Below are 20577 nucleotides of genomic sequence, written 5' to 3'. Positions count from 1 at the left end.
TCAAATTATTTATTTTTTATTTAAGTAAAAATGTCCTCACAATAACAACTTATAAATTTTACATTAAATTCTGAATTTGTAGGTACAACAGTATCTGCACCAGACTGACCAACATGATTCGTGTGTGTTGTCTTCACTATTGTGTGTCCAGCTAGCCTTCTGTCTTGGTACAGTCGTATGGTTTCCACCACTTTGCAAACTGCAAGACTTTTTTCCTCTGATCATCAAAGTTCTCTCTGACCAACTTCCTCCAGCGTCGTGGCTCCAGGTCCATCATGCCTCCCACCACTTCCTGTGAGGGAAAAGAAGGATTGATCATTTAAAAATATTGCTGAAAAATTAATTGGAATTTATTTTTTCATTGCAGAAATACACAACAATCAAATAAAGAATAGCTTCAAAATCCTTATAATGTTCATGTGAAGCAACATTGGGACGACTCGTAACTGAATATTTTGAAATGTAGCTTAAACAAGCTTAAAAAAAGCAAAACAACATAATGATGAATACACAAACTGACCTTGCCAAAGTAATGGGGGAACTTCTGTTCATTTTCAATGACATGAGCAAACCCTCCCTGGAGTCCAAAGTCTACAGCAAAGTAGGGCAGACCTCGAGGAACCTAAGAGGGCAACACACAAAAAATTAAAAACATTTAACAAGGACAAGGAAATACAAGAACAGAAAGAAGAGCGAGGAAAGACATAGGAAGGGCAAGAAATAAAGAAAAAAAGACGATGAGAACATACAGCTTGGCGGATGTCTTTTGAAGAGAGGTCAACAATCTTCTTGTTCATGGCCCATTCCTCATCACACTCCATGAGAGCTTTCTGGAGACACACAGAAAACAGCTGTAGAACTACACTTGACATGATACTTATTTGATTATTATGCATTAAACTCAAACCTATGCCTACAATACTCCTTTCCAGTGTAGGACTGGATAAAATGTGTGTTATCAGAATGATGAAACAATACACACACGGACCTTAAAGTATATGGGTGCCATATCGCCCAGCTCACGGGGCAGTGGGATACACTCTAGGACCATGTGTTGTCTTCTGCGTGGGTTCATGTGTGTTTCCATGAACACACAGTCCAGCTCCTGGGATTCAAACATACGCACCAACGCACGCCGGAACAGCTGAGGACAGCAAAGCAGCATTTTAATCCTTCTTGTTTGAAGTAAACACTGAAACTGAAAGCAGCGTTTAGTTCTGATTTTATGCTGCACCGCTGTAAAATGACAGTCGGAGGAGTTGTCGCTTTAGCCTGGAGTGACAGGACTTGTAGCGCTGATTGGCTAACCTGAATTTCTGACCAGACATCCTCGTCAACTCCGGTGGCAGAGCAGTGATGCTGGAGAGGACAAATTAGACAGTGGCCTTCTGTCATTGACATTCCCGCAGGCAGGCTCAGGTACACCTGGACACAAGATCGCAAACACATACATATTACAGACAAAGTTCTGAAATGCATGGATTCATTTTTTTTAATAGCTTGTTTTTCTAACAAAGAGTGCAAAAAAGTTTTTCAATTTAGACCTACAATTATATGTCAATTAATATATCTATTTATTGACAGAAAATTCATTATAAATAATTGTAATAACCAATTGATGGTTTTGAATGGTCTTTTATGAAAAAAAATGTCAAAATTACCTGATTCCAGATTAAAAATTATGGGTATAATGTTTTGGTTTCCTTAATTTTTTTAGGATTGTAAACTAAGTGTATTTAGGATTTGGACTGATAGACACTGAAACACAACAATATTGAATCAGTTAAGCGACAAAGCGACAAAACAGCCTACATTCATGATCCCTTACCTTGCTCCCTATTGCCACTATGAGGTGCTTCTGGAGCTCTTGGCTGCTGAAGCAGTGCCGGCATTTCTCCATAGAGGCAGCGAGCCTCCTACTCTCCCCGATGGCTCTGCTCCTCATCCTCTCCTCCTCCCTCCCCTCGCCCTCCCGCTGCGCTGCACTCGACACAAACATGTCATCCAGCGTGTAGTTGTCACCGTCTGTCTTCCCCATCATCTGGAGAGTCGAGTGGAGTGGAAGTAGTGGTGAGGACAGCGGGCACGACAGGCGAGATGGAGAAGAGAAGTGCAAGACGGGAGACGCAGTGGAGGAGAGAGGAGGAGAGAGATGGTGAACAGTGTTAAACAGGAGTGTGATATTTGGCCAAATCTGCTATATTTTCTCTATCTGACAAAAAATGATGCGAGAGCATGCTAAAGTATTAATATTTGCAAACGTTTAATGATAAGGAGACTGGATGTAGCTTTCACTTTCATTTCAGGCTTAAAACAAACAAACAATTCCACACTGGCACTTCTTAAAAGGGGAAGTAATGGTAATCCTCTAAAACTACTGTGGAGATACAGACTGTCCTTAGAAAGTGTCTGGTTACTTCACTTATTGGTGGATGTAGGTGCTAACACAATATTACTGTCTCTGCCATTTCCACAGCATATTCTGAGTGTGTGTGTCTGTATGTGTGATGTGCCTGAACTGCCCTGTTTGTAAGTTGGTCTCTGTGTGTTAACAGTGTGAGGCAGGATACCGAGCATCGACTATGGTGTTTCTACGTCTGAGTCTTGTCACCATGGCGACCGGGCAACAGGTTGGAATCTGTGTGTATGTGAAAGAGCGAGAGGCAAGCATGGCTGAAGTGTGTGTGCATGACTCGCTGTGTAGGAGAGTGTGTGAGTGAGAGTGAAAATTGGATTAGTTTAGTGACAGTGTGGGAGGGAGAGGGAGGGAGAGGGAGAGAGAGTGTGTGTGTGTGTGTGTGTGTGTGTGAGTGTTATTTAGTGTGTGTGTGTTTGAGTGAATGTGTGCTAAGGACCGCTATATAAGTGTGCAGCAGCACATGCTGCATTTGTCCAAGAGCAGACAGTTTTATTTTCTTACACACACATGCCATTACAGGTACTCTCACACACTTACATGTAGACTAATTACACATAATATAGTAGTAATAAATCAACATCCATGCTGTCAGCCTTCACATTCACTCAGCTAATAGTCTCAGCTAATGATAAATGGACACATTCCTGATGCAGTTTAAATTATAGATTGTGATACAGCATGTAGCAGTAGAGTGGAGGAGATTAACACGTCTGGCACACTACTCATGTATTAATAAAAATTAAAAAAAATGCACCACACCAAATCTCCAGACTGTGCTAGTCTGCTAATTTAACTGTCTCTGACCAATGCATAAAACTTGAAAAGATTTGCTGTGTTCCCTACGAAAAAAGGTGTTATCCTTCACTAAATGAGGACAGTACAGATACCTACAGGTACTTTACTCTGAGGGGATCCCTGAGATAAAAAAAGATGGTGAAGAAACATCTATCTGGTGTCTCCACAATCAGCAGCCATTAGAGGCACACAGAGCTGCACCTTTCTGTTTCTGGACACACATTCATTATTGATAAATGCCCGTGTAGAGAATAAAACCTGAGAGCAACAAACTGGCAAAAGTACATGATGGAAGATATGCTCTTATATTCTGTAATATAAAATCAATAAACAATCAATCAATCAGTCAGTTCTTTTAAATTCAGTGTCTGCTTTGTCTGAAACTGAAATTGCAGCCTTACATCACCCTTTAGTGCACAAAGGAAACACCATTACAACCAATCTGACGTACAGAAGCTGCTGTGGTGTCGAATTATGTTTTGAGAATCATGGAATTTCATTGGTTGTGGTACCGACTACCAAATTTCTGACAATGTGACAACCCTAACAGGAAGTGAGCTTGGATGCTGGAGGAAAAAAAAAAACAAAACAGAATTAAAGAATTAAAGAGAAAGACAGCAGGTAAAAGACGGACAAATGACATGGAAGAGGGGATTGAGAGGAGGAAGGGAAAATGAACAGCCATTGTATGTAACACAACATGTCCATAATGATTACTGAAAAATAAGTGGGAAAAAAGTGAACTAACATTTCAACCATGTAGTTCCTGGCACCAGATGATGTGAGTGCAAGACACCCAGCATTTATCTTGTTAAAACAGACTTCAACAAGACACTGAGTTGAGCAAAAAGAATAGTAAATGTGTAATTAAAAGAGTATAAACATGTTTGGCAACTCTAACAGCAATGAGGATATTAATTTAAGAGACAGGTTGTGTGCTCGTGTAGTGTCATCAGTTGAGAAGCATGAATCTGTTCAGTAAGGATCCTGACCATCTGTTTACTACATATATATATTTTTTATTCCAAGCTAAATTTCATGTTACTTTGGTCAGCAGCTGGTCGGTAGCTGTGGAGATATCTTGCTCTGGACCAAACACTTGACATCTGGGTCGCCTGACATCACTATATTTTAGTCCTACCACTTTTATTACAAACAAAGCACCTCTTTGCATTTTTAAAGCTGTAACCAACAGTTGACTCATATTTTTGTAAATCCAATAATTGTCAAAATTATAATCACATTCCTTGTCAATTGACTGATCAATTATTGTGAACTTTTTTATTTTTTTTATTTATTTATTTTTTTTACATGATACAGAACAGATGGGACATGGAAAGGAAGATGGATGAAAGGTTTAAGAAGGCAGATTAATACAACAGAGAAAAAATGGACATACAAAGGATTAAAGAGATAATTATAGTCAGAGAAAGAAATAGGGAGGAAGGGCTAAAGAGAGAAGTTTAGTGTGATGCAGAGATGGGAGGGAGCAGCTTGGACAAAATACAGTTTTCTCTCTCTCTCTCTCTCTCATAAATCTATAGCTGTGATTAAAAGTGGTATTTATAGAAGCCCTGCCATGGTAACTGTAGATGTATTTTTGGTGTCACTGTTTGTAGGTGCAGAATATGTGTGTGTGTGTGTGTGTGTGTGTGTGTTTATTTTTATATACAAATGCAAGTGTAATGAATATATATGAGGGCAAGTGATTGTGTGTGCATGTGTGTGAGTGAGGGAAAATGAACGAGTGAGTGAAAGCAAGCAAGGGGAAGTAAGCAAAGGGAAAATCATGGACTAAGCCAAGGCATTTGTCAGGGCAACTCCTCCATCTCTTTCTTTGTTTCCTAATGCTTTTGCATTTCATTTGCTTGCACACACACACACACACACACACACACACACACACACACACACACACACACACACACACACACACACACACACACACACACACACACACACACACACACACACACACACACACACACACACACACACACACACACACACACACACACACACCCCTGTCAGCAGATTTTTTACACTACTTGTTGTTATATTCCTACCTACAGAGAGGGAAGAAGTAAACGAGTAGAAAAGAGAAGAAGGACAAAGGAAAATGTGTCCCAGCTCGTGGAAAAGTGCAGTCTGACTGACACGCGCACCACGACCTGCCAGTACCCATCTGCTGCTGTGTGTCTATTTCGAGCACACAGTGGAGGAGAGAGTCGCAGAGACAGACGAGTAGATGTAAAAGTAGTAGTAGAGAGAAATGGATAACGGCACAGAGCCAAATGCCTACCAACCCAACAGAACAAAGCCTAAACTTTACTTCCCCTTTCTACATTTTCTGCTACCTGAAGTAATAAATCATTAAAAAAAAATTTAAAAAACGTATGAATTGAGAGTCAATAATACAGGTTAGCAATGACTAAAATCCATCCATCAACTATCCATAATAGCTATGCACCTATAGCACCTGCAACAACTTGACAAAAGCCATCTTCATCCGCCTTACCAACCACAGGTACAGATAGTTCTGTCCTGCATTGATTCATTATGTTCAACCCAATGAAGCTGCTGTGACCACAATAGATATATTTCTTTTCTTTTGGCTTCATAAGATGAGGAAGCTGCCACAATGCTGAGTACACTCCAACTCTAAGGGTGGCATCCAATATGACTGCTCAGAGACAGTATAACAGTATAATCTTTCAAAATTAATTCAACATCTAAATCTGTCTATGAGAATGTGGAAGTCCACCAGGGCCAGAGCAATGGTTCTCTAGTGTGCTACAGAGCAACCTGAAGTGTGCTTTGAAGCTCAAATGACAAAAAAGTCAAACTTGAAAAAATATTTTTAAAAAATCAAAGCATTGCATCCATTGCAAATGAATGTAATCCGGCTGCTTTGATCATGTGTTACTAGTACTTGCACTAGTAAAACTTCATAATTGCACTTTATGGCAAATAACTTTATTTTGGGTCACACTCTATATGTAAAACTATAGCTTTCTTACCTTGGCAGCCATGCGAGAATAGAGGGCATTCTGATCCTGTGCAGAGCTCATCTTCTCCCTCCTCACCATTTCCTGCAGACCAACATTGTCATCATCCTGGAAATAGCGCACGCGCTGGCCATCAGCATGGGTCTCAATCTGAAGAGAGAGGCAAATAGGCAGGGAGACATAAGGTGGCGGAGAAGAAGATTCTCTGGAAATTGGGTATGAAAAAAAAAATGCATTCTTAAAATATATTGAAAAGGAGGGACGAGAAAGCGTGAGACAAAGGACAGTGGAGAGTTGAGAAAGGGAGAAGGAGATGAGTGTATGAAGGGGGGAAACAGACTGAAATCCTTGAAAGAAAAGGACAGATCAGAGACGGAGAGAGACTGATCGTGAGGGAAACAGAGGGCGAGACAGACAGTGAAGGAGACGAAGCTACTCACTACATTTATAATAACCACAAACAGACAATGGACTGGAGAGCTTTGTTTACATTACAAACGTTTCAACTCAGAGTCAGGTAGAGTCCCTGCTCTCATTACACACTCTGATGAATACCAAATGACAAGGAACAAATAGCAGGACACAAACATCTCATTTGCTCATTTGCTTCTCAATACCTCCATCTGGTAATTCCAGGAGTGTGCAGGATCCTCTCTGTCCTCCTAAGTGGTGGCTTTCTGATGCCGTTCAAGATTTATTTTTTCCATGTGCGTACTAGTGGATTTTAATATTTTATTGCTCTGTAGAAAACTTCCCTCCCCAGTATCCTGAAAGTTTTTACCCCTGCTTTCATACCATCCTCAATCCCTCTCCCTTTACCGGTTTCTTTTTCCGCCGTCCTCCATGGGGCTCCTGAGGTCCAGATGGGGCCTTGACTGGCCAGGCCCGACCTGATTGATCTGTCCTGAACAGCAGGACTTCCTGGTCTTCAGTGGAGCGACCCGGCACCTGGCAAACCAAAACACAGCCAGGTCATTATCACTTTTGTTTGTTTTTTGTATGTCATTCCCAGAAATGTGAAACTTTCTTTTTACGCTCTGAAGCATCAAACCTCAGGATCAAACTGCAAAATGAACGACTGAACGAGTCAACTGTCTCCAGCAAAAAGGAAGTGGCTACTTTTAATTTCCATCCCAGTAATAACTGAGGCTCCATCAAGACTATCCAATATTTAATATCTCAGAACAGTCCAGCCCAAATATTGCAATATATGTTATTATCATATAGAACATATTCAATATTGTTGAATATCCGCCCAACCCTGGATCCATCAGAATAAAAATACACAAAATATACACAACTCAATTAACCTGTCTCATTCCAAATAAATGTCATTAGTTTTGAGAAGGTTGGGTTTAATCTGTCAATAATAAATTTGTACTTCCTGTGTATGATCAACTGGTTGGATTCAAGTTGTTAGAGAGTTGTTAGAGTATAATTGACGGATTGGTGTGTTTTTCTGAGGGAACCCTAGAATAAAGGACTATACGAGGATTGAGGGAGAAAAAACAGAAGCCTTGCCTTCTGTTCAAAACCTCCAGCAGAAGAATATTCTGATGAAACTGCTGCTTCAGTGACTTTTAGTGCTCAACACAAGTGCGTATTTTTCAAAGATCAAAAAGTTTACTTGCCATGAGCTGCTGGAATCTGAGTCACAAATAAGTGAAAAGACGCTTTATCTCATCATTTTATGTAACACTCTGTTAAATACTTTCTTGGGAGATTGACCACATTCAGGAAAAAAAGTGTTATGTAACCACAGACAGTGTTTTATTAGACAGCCTATAAAAGACTGGACATCGACTGACAAGAAGAGACAGACAAACAAGAAAAAAGAAACAAGAAGAAGGTGGGAGTAGCAGAGAGGACGGGAGACAGTCATGGAAAATTGAAACAGACAGTAAGATGGGTGTCAGAAAAACTATGATAGTAGAGAATATGTCCTTTGCTCCAATTGGCCCAGTCAGGCTTTCCAAGGCGCCACATGCAGTGAAAACACTAAATATGAGCTAGACAGGCAAAAAGAGTAAAAAACACCGAGTGGTGAAGGTAAGCCAGAAGTCCTCCATAACAAGACCGACTGGAAGGATCTCGAATGAGCGCAAATCAACAGCACTCCATCTTTAAGAGGGTTGAAGTACCTCTCAGTTGATAAGTGCACTAAAACCTAAGAATTATGACATTTTCTCAGAAACCTTATGGAGGATTTCACCCCAGACTTCTAATTTGAACAGGCCAGCCTTACTGGGGATAAATCTGGCCTAACTTACAAGTGATAATAAACAGGTTATATAAATAATCATATAAATAATCACAGCCTGCTTTCCATGTGTTTATAAAGCTGTCTGGAGTCTGCTCATGTCGGAAGTACGCCACCATTTACACGGGAATGTGTGTGTGTGTGTGTGTGTGTGTGTGTGTGTGCAATGACGGTGAGAGGAGCTACACAAGTGCTGGGGTGTTAGGGCACAGTTGCCTACACTAGAAACACAAGGACGATATATATATATATATATATATATATACACACACTCTCTATGTCTCTTTCTTCTGTTGTTTGTTTTTTTCCAAACACACACGCAAAATAACACATGGCACACTGACCGACCTCTGGTAGGAGAGCACTGTCAGCACTAAAAGACATTTGTTCCCTTTAGGGTCTGCTACAATGCAGAACAGGAGCCGTTTCCATACAGAGACCGAGTCGTAAGAGCTGAGGAGCAAAGAGACTTCAAACAAACAAAGTCCTTTTAAAAGCAGTCAGATGTAACAGCAGAGAGTTTGGTTTCATCTTAAGACGAGTGTGTGAGGCACTTCTCTTGCCTGTTGTATGGTGTGAGAGATGGTGTGTGTGCATGTCTTTCTATGGTTGTGTGGACAAATTCTGGTTTGAAACCATCGTTGTGAGGACATTTTATCCGGTCTTCACAACTTCAAAGGGTTGTCTGAGGGTTAGGACTTGGTTTTATATAGCCTTGAGTGTTTGGATTTGCATTTAGACTATCAGAGAGGAAAAAGAAAGGCACAGCAGATAAATCTGACACAGGGAGATTCAGTGTGTGTGTGTGTGTGTGTGTGTGTGTGTGTGTGTGTGTGTGTGTGTGTGTGTGTGTGTGTATGTGTGTCTGTGAGAGAGTGTACGTGAGTGTGTGTCTGGGAAAGGGCTGTGTATCTATCTATCTGTGTTTATATCTGTGGATGTTTTGAGAGTTTATGCATATATCCAATCCAGAATGTTGTGTCTGTGTCTAGGAATTTTTGTGATTATACATCTGAAAATTTACTGGGTGTTTCAGTAAATTGTGCATTATTTCTGTGTGTGCGTGTGTGTGTGTGTGTGTGTGTGTGTGTGTGATATATAGTAAAACACAAAACGAATGTAGTCTAACACAACAGCCTGCAACATAACAAATCCTACCATTATTAAAATTATAACGTAGAGTTTTTGTTAAAAGTGTTTAAGAGGGATATCATTTTAAAGACTGTACTTGAGGTGCTATTGGGTGCTGAATTATATTTTGTTCTACTGAGAGAAGCGTCTATTATTTTGTCTCCCCTCCTGGACACATTAGTTGGATAACAACTGTGTAAGACACACATACAGTATCCACACACCTGGTTTGACTTAGCCTCTTCTTGTAGCTTCTTTCTAGCAGCGAGGCTTTCTCTGGCCCTCCGTGCTGCATCCAGCTGTGATCTCAGCTTCTCAACCAAGTCCTGCAACACACACAAACACATATATATTTACCTTTAAGAAGGTCTGCACATTTAAACAGTCAGTCAGTATAAGTCTGTCAATATTGCTTTTTTGGTATGATATGTTAACAGAAACTTCAGTATGTAGATTATGTATCGGCTGCATTTTCATATATAGCTGCCTTTTGTTTGATTAAAATTTAGAACCTTCTTTTCTGTAAGTGTTTTTAAGCATTTCTCAGATAAAGGGATTTGAGGCTGAACAGTGAAAACAGAAAAAGAGAGCAGAGGAAAAAAAACATCTGTCTCAAGCATGCAGTACCTCTTGAGCCACCCTGCCATGACAGATATCGATACCTTTATGTACAGCACATGAAAGTGCATGACAGTTAAAGGCACTTAACACATATTAACGCACGCACGCACGCACGCACGCACGCACGCACGCACACTCGGTTTGGGAATATTGGTTTGATTGCTTTGTCATGTAGGGAGATGCTGGCAGTCAGGTTGATAACACTTAGGATTAAAGGTGTGAGTGTGTGTCTATCTGTGTGTGCGTGTGTGCACAGATCAATGAATGCTATAAATTAATGGATCCCCTGATGTGCTCTTAAATCTTTCCAAAGGAGGAAGGAAATGTGTTGAGAAAAAGCAAATCAACTGACACTTCATCCATAAAGCTAATGCTTGTTTAATGCAGGTCCACCCTTAAAAACAATAATAAAATATAAAGTAGTAATAGTAAAAGTGACTAAAAGACATTTATTTTATTGCCTTTACACACACACACACACACATATATATATATATATATATATATATATATATATATATATATATATATATATATATATATATATATATGGTTATACAGTTTAGCAAATACTTAAACAAATGCAGTATATTATTTATTGTGTTTTATTTATGAACTGTAAATTTCATCTGTGTTTACTTTAGTATCTTTGTAGCTTGTATCCCACCAACCATTTAAAACTATCTTACTCTAAAACTAAATCAAACTGATGAGTAAATGAAATATGAAAACACTATAATGGCACAAAACAAGAAGAAAAAGTTATTTACTGTATTTTACTTGAGGACTACATTCTACTGGTTTCTACTCTACATTTTATAAAGACAGTGTTGCATCATGGGTTGTAGCCATGAGGTTGCGAGGCTAACCAGTTTCTTAGTCTGTTCTAAAAGTGTTTAAATAGGCCAGTTTAACCTACAGGAGATTCTGACAGCTTGTGTAAAATGTTTTTCTGCCATGGAGGAAATAAATTCCTGATGAGAGAAAACTAATTGGTGGAGTCTCCCAATGAAAAGCTCAAAAAGTCAATCTGGAAGACACTAACAGCCAGAGAGTTTTTCCCCCTCAAAAACAGGTGAGGGAAAACTTGTTATCAGGCCAATAGTGTAATTTCCATTGGAGATCATGGAGACTGACAGTAACATAATGATAACCTGCTCACCGTTTTGCCCCTGATCTCTGCCTTCACCAACTCGCCTCCCAGTCTGTTCATCTCCTCCTCTGACAGCAGGGGAACCTCCTCTTCCTCCTCCTCTTCTTCCTCACTTTCACTCTCACTCCTAAAATGAGAGTTTCAAGGGCAGAGTAAAACCAAGAAGGAAAAGGGAAATTCAAAAATTAAAGAGGACCAAACATTTCCTCATGTCAATCCCAATGAATAATCAATTTATGACATAACAAATTGAAAAACTTAAGTCTCTGAATTCTGCTATGCAGAAGGTGAGTTATGGGGGAAATCTGGAAGAGAAGAGCTGGAGATTTTCTCAAGAAGAGGACACTCTATGGCTTGGTGTTAGAAACATCATGAACCAACTGGACAGATGTGTTTAAATTTTCTTAGGTTTTCTTGTTAAAATTAGTTATAGTCCTAAATCTTTCAAAAGGAAAGTCATTTGGGAAGTTTTCTGTTCTGAGCATTTAGTTGTTTTCTTCTGAGCTCTCACAGTGTGTATCTGTTATGATTCATTTGAGTCTCTGTGCCTCACAGAGATCATTACAGCTTTGCCTGTGAAGATCTGAACTGCAGCCTGGGAAGCATCGTTCTAGGCTATTACACTTCTCATAGCCTCATTTCCTTCTGCTGCCACACTGCAGACTCATTTCATGCTGCAGGGGTTCCGGGTGCTGGTTTACCCAAACAACTTAGCCTAATGAGGCAAAGCACAGAACTAAGAAGGCTTAACAAAGCAGCGAGACGCCGACATCTGGCCTACAACGCTGCTATACGCTGGACTGCCATGAAAACATGTAAGCTTATGATGCAATCACCTGGCTCAGTTTCAAAGAGTTTTTGTGGTGTCGTTACAATTTAGAGTGTCACTTTAAATAAGACACCATATTCTTGTATGTTGCAGATATAGCATGAAGAAATGCATAATAACATTAACAATGGACGAGAGTTACATGAAAGAGGAATGCTGATGAGAGAAATAGAAATACTATTTCAAAAAAGCAGGACTGGAGGAGCATCGGGGAAATTAGCAATAAGATAAGCTGATGTTACAGCTATTAAGTCAGAAAAAAACAGAGGTTTAGAGCTCAGATACCGAGGGGGTTTCCTGGGACTATCAAGACTAATGTTGAGAAGCAAATACAGACTTTAAGAGTTCTTGCAGGTCCTTTGAAACTAATAAAGTACATATGTGAAGACACAGCCAGGTTTAATGGAAGGGATTACTGTAGGAACATCCCTGGTAAGGCTGTAACATGAAAAGATGATATCACAGGCATGGATACTTTTATACACTGTCTTTTAAAAGTTTCATGAGTGCCTGTAGTTTATGTTGTGTGTGACTTCAAATGCAAAAGAACTATTCTTCTTCTATATAATACGAAACTGAATGGAAAAACAGACATTTTTCATTGTAATTGACATTGATATTGTGGCATTATTCTACCCTTCTAAATATCAGTCTTGCTGAAGCAGAAAAAAAACTCCAAAATACTATTTTTAAAAGACTAAAAGTCAGTTGCCAAGGGTTTAGAGAGTTTGTTATATGTATGTTTTGAACAAGCTTCTGCTCATGGTCATACCACCAATAACATCAGTCATCAAACTGAATAAATTGTCCACCAAAATACAAATAAAACTGGAACACTCTGTCTATACAGAAATGTTAAATGTCACATTCAGTAGCTAATCTTGTTTTGAAGGTAACAACATAAAAAGCTTTAAACCTTGATGTCGTGACAGCAGCTTTGTCACCACGTGGACCATCTTGAACAGCAGTTACAGTTTTCCCAGGATCCCTTTCTTTCTCCTGCTGTGGTTTTTCCAAGCCGTCAGATTCTTGGGCGGGATTGCTGCTCTTCTTCCAGGCTGGAACACCAGTGTTATGTGGACCAGAGTCTTCATCATCAGAGCTGGGTTTCAGGAATCCCGTGGAGGGACGAGCTGGACGAGGAGGACGCTCTGAAGCTGCGCGGCAAAGACATTACAAAGCACATTAAGGCTTCCAAGAGTCTTCACGTTGGACTAAATATAGCACGATTTCTGTGACCTAATTAAAAGGAAAAGAGCACAAGGTTTAACACACATGATCAAGATATGTGACTTAATGCAGCCATTACTACTCAAATAAGATCCAAAAGCTGTTTACTGCAAGACGTCTATTAGAAAAGGCCTTGATATCAACCCACCTTCACCACTGTCATCCTCTGAGGGTTTCAGGAAGCGGCCTTTTAGTGACCCAAGAGAGAGGGAACGTTGACTCCAACTTTCACCAGATGATGATGATGCTGCTGTAGCACTGGGCCGATCTCTTTCTCTATTTCTTTCCCTTAGCCCATCACTGTCTCTGTCCCTGTCTCTGTCCCTCTCTCTGTCTCTGTCATCATCTCTTTCTCTGGCTCTTCGTCCATCCCTTTCCCTTTCTCTGTCTCTATCCCTATTTCTGTCTCTGTCTCTGTCTCTATCTCTATCCCTGTTTCTGTCTCTTTCTCTGTCTCTATCCCTGTCCTTGTCTTTATACCTGTCTCCATCTCGACCCCTCTCCTCCCCTCCCCCTCGATACTCTCCCCTCTCCCTCTCAGCATTGTATCTCTCTCTGTCTCGGGGTGATGAGTCTCTTTCCCTTTCATTTCTTCTCCACCGACCGCCATCTTCACCATCTGCCTCTTGTCTCCTCCACCTCTCTCTGCCGTCATTCTCTCCTTTCCTCCACCCTCCTCTTGATGGGCCGTCTCCTTCTCTTCCCTCTCTCCTCTGCCCATACACAGCTTTCTCTGCTTCGGCGAGTCTCTGCTGAAATTCCTCCATTGACTTTACAAGAAGAAACACAAGACACATTAAAATACTTGGGTTCTGCAGCTTAGATCTTCACAAATGTCCAAACCATTTACCCATGGCTCTTCACTGGAGGTCCAGTGGAAAATGTACCAGCAATGTGTGCATGGTGGATAAAAACCAAGGCTGAAAAACAGCATGTCTAACTGATAGCAGTGGTCTGTAGACTGGATGTAGATTTTTTTCATAATTTCCATCTAATTACTAGAGATGACCATTATGCTATCAGAAAGCTCCTTCTTGAACGCAAGTGATGCATACAAAATAATGCAATGCTACACAAATAACCAAAAACTAAATACCAAAAAATGCACATATACATAGATTATATTGTGACTGATGAGGTACAATGACTGTATGAAGGATGTCTCTGTGAGAAGAAACACAAATAAGGTGCACCGTGACAGGCTGAGTTCTGACAAAGGAAAAATAAAGTGCACATCCACATCCACACACACAATGTTCTGACAGTTTCAATGTCTATGTTGTCAACAAATGCTGACACTGCTGAAATTGAGTTAACAAAGGTCAATGCAGACTGTCCAAATCTCCATTTACAGTGAACTGCATATTATGCAATGTCCTCATCTCTGCTGTGGCTTTTTCATATAACCGTATGTGCCTGCTAAATCATGCGTGTGAATGTGTGAGCCAGTGCCAGTTCTCACCCCGTATCTCTCAGACACTACATCATTGAGGCTGCGCTGCTCTCTCTCTGCCTGCTCCTTCATCCTCTGGTAACTCTTCCTCAGCCAGCTCAGACCTCCATCATTAACAACTGGGCCTCCTGGAACAGGGGGAGACAAATGAATAAGAAAAATGTGAATAAGAGAGAGGAGAGGCCGACCCAGGGAATAAAGTAGGAATGACTAAGGAAGGTAGTGATGAAAGAGAATTAAAGGTCTTAAATCCATGGGAAATAAATGTTCTTTCAAAATCAAGAGTTTTCAAACATTTGAGCAGAATCTGAATGAGTGTGAATAAATGCAGCCGGCGTGTGTGACTGAATGGCTGATAAGCAAAGAGGGTAACGATGACGGACAAATTTGACAGCTGGAGGAATTCAAACCTTCTTGACATGTTTGTCACTCTTGCCTCTTGCCACAAAAACAGAGATGGCTTTTGAATTGCTTTGCTTTTGTTACACCACTTCAAGCTGTGTATCACCTTTTTAAAATGATCCTGGGACAAACTACATGTCACCTGATCATTTATTTGATCAAGTCTTTTCTTGACTTTTTCTCTTTACAAAACAAGGTTTATCCAGTGTTAAAAATGAACACACACACCAGTCTGCTGTACCTCCTGCAACCCCAGAATTATAACCTGAGCTGAAGTAAACAACATTCCCATCTGGCACACAGTTTGAAGGAGAGAGTAAGCAAGTGTGAGTGTGTGTGTGTGTGTGTGTGTGTGTGTGTGTGTGTGTGTGTGTTTGTGTATGTGTGTAATGTTTGTGTCAGCTTATTCTGCCTTGCTGTTAAAATAAATCTTACAGCAGAGAGCCCATGCCAACTCTAGAGGGAACTGTACCTACAGTGTAGCGATAAGAGACACATGTACACATTCCTGCATTTGTGCATCAGCTTAACACAGCTTATTCTCTGTCTGTCTGTCTCTGTCTGTCTCTGTCTGTCTCTCTCTTGCTCTCTCTTTCTCCAGCTCTCTCACACAGAAGCTATTTGCGCTTCTACGTCTTCTGTCCATGAACCCTTCCTTTCTCCTGCACTTTCAGCGCAGTAACAAACTCTCCATCTCTTCCCTAACTTACAGTAGTCCCACTCTGGCTGTCAAACATAATGCATGCATTCAACATGTCCTTAAATACATGCATCTACAGTAGATGGAGCAATGATCAAGTACAGTGACACAAATCTTCTGTCTCTGTAAGGCAATCATCAAGTCATATTAGACACTATTTAAAGGGACCTTGAGGTGAGATTGTTTTGTCTACTACCGTTTCCAAGGTTAAAGGTGAAAATTAAAAGTCAATTTTATGATAAGAAGTCCTTAAAATGCGATTCATGAACCCTATTTTTTTGGCAGTGATATCAAACTATTGCTACCTTTCTTTGCTGCAGTACCAGTCTTCTCCTCTGGGGGCAGACCACTCCCTCCATCCCTCCAGTACGGGTTTAACTCCAGTTTGTGTAAACCAGCCTGAGGAACCCACAAACACAGACACTAGAATCATTTCTGTATATTTACAATAACACAACAGGGGAACAAATGCAAAAAGCAGGGAACAAAGCAGGAGGGAAGTGAACATTAAAAAGTGGAGAAGACAAACACACACCTGTTCAATGGCCTCAGCCTTTGCCCTCTCCTCCTCTTTCTGTCGTTCTTTCTCAGCTTTCTTCTCTGCTGTGGACGTGGTTTTCATTGCCAGGAAGTCAAAGCTCATCCATTCGTCTCTCTATAGGTGGAGGTGGAGGGGGGGAAGGGGGGGTTAAACAAAGAAAAAGAAAGATGTATAGATTAAGAAAAGATAAATGACCAAGTAACAGCAACTTAACAGGTAACAACTCTGCTCTCATACACAAGAGAAAAACAAACAGTCACAAATTCACAACTTCTGAGTGATGAAGGATGGCCCCACAAGAGAGTATGCAGAAGAAGCAAACAATGTGTGTCTGTGTGACAAAATTACTTAGTACCTCTGCATACAGTATTATTTCTTGACCTGTGCTCTGTTTAGAATGATTACTTATCTCCTATGTGGAAAAGGGGCTTTACTATTGTCTTGAATTTGCTATTAAGAGGAAAAGAGAGGACTTTTGAAAAAGCCTCCGTCAAAGCTGGCAACTTTTACCTGGACATTCTGGGCTGGGCCGGGGTTGCTCTCCGGAGGCTTGGACTCAGAAACCTGCCAGGGTTTAGGAGCTTGTGTCTGAGGCTGAGCCTCAACCCACTCCTCCTGTGAGTCCTGACATAGAGAGAGAGACAAAACGTGTAGAAAAGAGAAAGATAACGAAGAAGGGAAACAGTACCAGAGATTATCATATCAAAATAACAGGTTGGAAAATCAATAAATGATGGGCAAGATCCAAAACTGATCTATAAAAAACTCCATCCCTGTATAATAAAAATTTTGCTTTATCAAAGTAACATTTTAAATTCTTTACAGCTCACTGGGAATGGCAGACTACAAAATCTTAACGTACCACTCAATTATGACATTATTCAGGTGTTAACTTGAGACCTTATTTAAAGAAATTCTGCAGTGGAAAATGACTTAATGACCTACTTCTGAGCTGTCACTAGAGCCATCTCCTGCCTCTACTGTCTTCTTCTCCTTCTGGGCCTTCTTCTTCTTCTCCTTTTTCTTTTTAGATTTCTTCTCTTTCTTCTTCTTTGTCTTCACAGAGCCCTCCTGTGGGAGGTTCAGATTCCATGGATTACGTTTTTTTTCCATTAATTGTGTTATTGTTTGTTATTAAGATACCAATTGTTTTGGCTGATGTGTGTCCATCGTGGCAGACCATGTTGTGTTAAGTATAACTGACCACATCAGAACACATCATAGTTTTTGACCATGATTATCATCAAGGTCTTCCTGCTTCTGCTTAGGATAATGAGCATCTGTGTTGACACTATAAAAGTGTCAAACTACTGTATAATGTTGGTTTCTCTGTCTGCACATTGTATCTTACTTCCTCTATCTGCTGCAGCCTCTGGTTGACTTCAGGGAGCATCCAAGTGTCCTCCCCTCTCTGCCTCTTCAGCTCCTTCCTTCTCTCTTCTCTCTCATACTGCTGCTTGGCCTGATCAACAAGACAGAAATAGAAGAGATAATTCAATAATTCAAGAAAATAATTCGAACAGTTCAAAGTACGGGTACATCAGTATTTGCATTTTTAGACATGGCTATCTACTGCCAAATCTGTGAAGTGAAGAGCTGAATGATGTGTGTGGGTTGAAATAGAGATCTTGATATAACATTCAGATAAGAGGTTCTTTTGTTCAGTGTATTTTTATTTAAAGAGATTTAGGTACACAATGGGCAAATTACAAAATGGGACTACAATCTGCAATCAATACATTCAATCACTGGAGCCCTACTTACAATCACATTATGAACAAATCTTAGTAGAAAAAAACAACAATAATAAAAGGTAAGGAGGGAAGCAAATTAAAAATATTTTTAAAGAGTGGGGTTTAACTTAAAGAAACAAAATGTGCACATTTTATCTGTGTGGCAGAGACTGTTTTTTTTTTAATAAGTAAAGAAAGGTTGGCATTTAGAGAAATACTCATCTAATGAGTCTTCCAAATAATAATCTTCAACAATTAAATGAAAAAAAAAATTATATATATATATATATATATATATATATATATATATATATATATATACACACACTATCAAGTCACTGACCAGAAGGAGGAGGCTTAGGAAATTTCCTATGAAGTGCAATTTTTTATGTAGATTTGAGCAAATGTTGTAGAAGACTGAAAATAGTAATCAATGAACAAAACTCTAGAAGTGTAAAGATAAACTTCCAATATTTTTCCAGATATGCACAGGTTGAAAGCATTAGTCTAAGGCTGCAAGATGGGTTGCAGCATCGATCATGCTCATCATATATCAAGAGGTTCAGCTTGATGAAAACAGCATATGCAGAAAGTCCACAAACAGAGACATATTTTCTCATCATCAAGGTAAGAACAGTCTTCACGTTGCCACGATACTGCTGATGACTCATGATTTCCAAATATTTGAGCCTTAAAGTGCTTTCTGCTCCACATTCATATCTTTTGGATGCAACAAGTGACACTAAAATCATTATGCGCCAATTGCTCTTCAAACACAGGCCGAATAAATCAGACCCTGCTACACTCTGCTTTGGCCAGATCAAGCACAGGTGAGCTGTGGAGATAATGTCTTTACAACCTTTATTGCTCATCTACAGGAGACACCGTGTGCTCTGTGTATCTGGCAACAGTGTAAACAAAGCTGCTCGGCAAAAGGATTGTGCACAACTGGAAAGCTGTGTGTATATGTGATAACAACAACGAGGCCTGCTCTAATCTTTATGCTGACCACAGTGTATAGCTGCGACCACCACATAAAAGCTGTATAAACACCGCCGCCTCACTCAGTGTTTGTCCTACAACTCACTGGCTGCAGTTTAGCTGTGATCGCCTGTCCAGCCACACGTTGTCAGGGTCATGTGAAGACGCAAAAGTGCTCTCAGCTTTCCGAGTCACATGGTTGGATGGAAAGCGACAGAAAGAGAACAATTTGTATCAACGATAAGGACAATTTCCGCGAAGATACGCCAAGCTCCTCGGCTCCTAACGATAGCCTCAACTGTTGTTAGCCCACGTAGCTTGTTAGCTTTCACTCCAGCCGAGCAGGTATCACTTACGCCATTACAACACCAATGAAACAGTCCTAGGTTACATAGAGTTGCTGTTCCCACACCTCACAGTTCATACCTTTTCCAGCCGCTCTTGACGGGCCTGTCGTTTACTTTCCTTTCTTTCTTTGATGCTGCTTGAACTCTCAAAACTGACTCCGTTCGCTGCCATGACGTTGTCGTCAATAGTTTTGTAAATGTCGCAAAGCACTGCCGTTCACGTCAACCGTTGACTCGTGGTTCTTGTAGTCCATATGTACCAAACGTATATTTGGTTCCCCCAACGAATTCAAATGAATACATCACTAAAAAATTAGACACTACACTAGATTTTGGTGTGTGTATATATATATATATATATATATATATATATATATATATATATATATATATATATATATATATATATATATATATATATATATATATATATATATATACTGTATACTAGATAATATAAATATACATTCAGGTCGCCTAGGCCGCCCATTTTTCTGGAGATGGTAAGTTTTTTCAGACTTATTTCAGACTTATTTTTGTCTTTCCCATAGACTGTATAGAAAAGGTAAAAAATGTATTTATTTCTTTAAACCACTGCTGTGGAAATTTGACAGGAATTGCAGACACTCAGGAATATATTTATTTTGATTATGTCTGCTCTCCCCCACAACAATAAAAGCGTTGTCATCCTCCTAATATTTTGCTTAATAGTTTTTAATAGCTGATGTCCATTAGATCTTAAATCTTAGATTAAGTTTACTCAAATCAAGTTCAGTAAATTTAATTGTGCTTACTTACTGATTATACTTACTCAATTAATTAAACTTAAAAAAAATGAAATCAATGTACTCAATTGAATTAAATCAAATTTACTCAATCAAATTAAATTGAGACATGTAATTAATTAAAATAGATAAAACTGAATTAAATTATCTTGAGATTTATTTCATAAAATAAAATTTACTGAATTAAAT

The 20577-nt window shown here is 39.7% G+C and overlaps 1 protein-coding gene across 1 annotated transcript; it reads right to left on the bottom strand.

The window, feature by feature from the left end:
• On the bottom strand, positions 1–19805 carry cwf19l2 (CWF19 like cell cycle control factor 2). The gene is made up of 19 exons (XM_071496782.1): positions 19683–19805; positions 17894–18004; positions 17488–17613; positions 17053–17166; positions 16537–16656; positions 16307–16400; positions 14909–15027; positions 13595–14216; positions 13133–13373; positions 11397–11514; positions 9838–9939; positions 7042–7170; positions 6235–6372; positions 1829–2041; positions 1309–1425; positions 989–1144; positions 750–830; positions 521–622; positions 1–292 (listed from the first exon to the last, which is right to left on the bottom strand). Exons 1-19 carry the CDS (start codon positions 19773–19775, stop codon positions 152–154), a joined length of 2937 nt encoding a protein of 978 aa, XP_071352883.1. The 5' UTR covers positions 19776–19805; the 3' UTR covers positions 1–151.
• Positions 19806–20577: the final 772 nt, after the last annotated feature.

Source organism: Trachinotus anak, unplaced genomic scaffold (assembly GCF_046630095.1).
Source record: "Trachinotus anak isolate AG129_WGS33_773 ecotype Australia unplaced genomic scaffold, CSIRO_AGI_Tana_v1 ptg000014l, whole genome shotgun sequence".
NCBI classification, from domain to species: Eukaryota; Metazoa; Chordata; class Actinopteri; order Carangiformes; family Carangidae; genus Trachinotus; species Trachinotus anak.
Note: the sequence above shows the minus strand (reverse complement) of the source record. Positions and strands in the feature narration are given on the sequence as shown.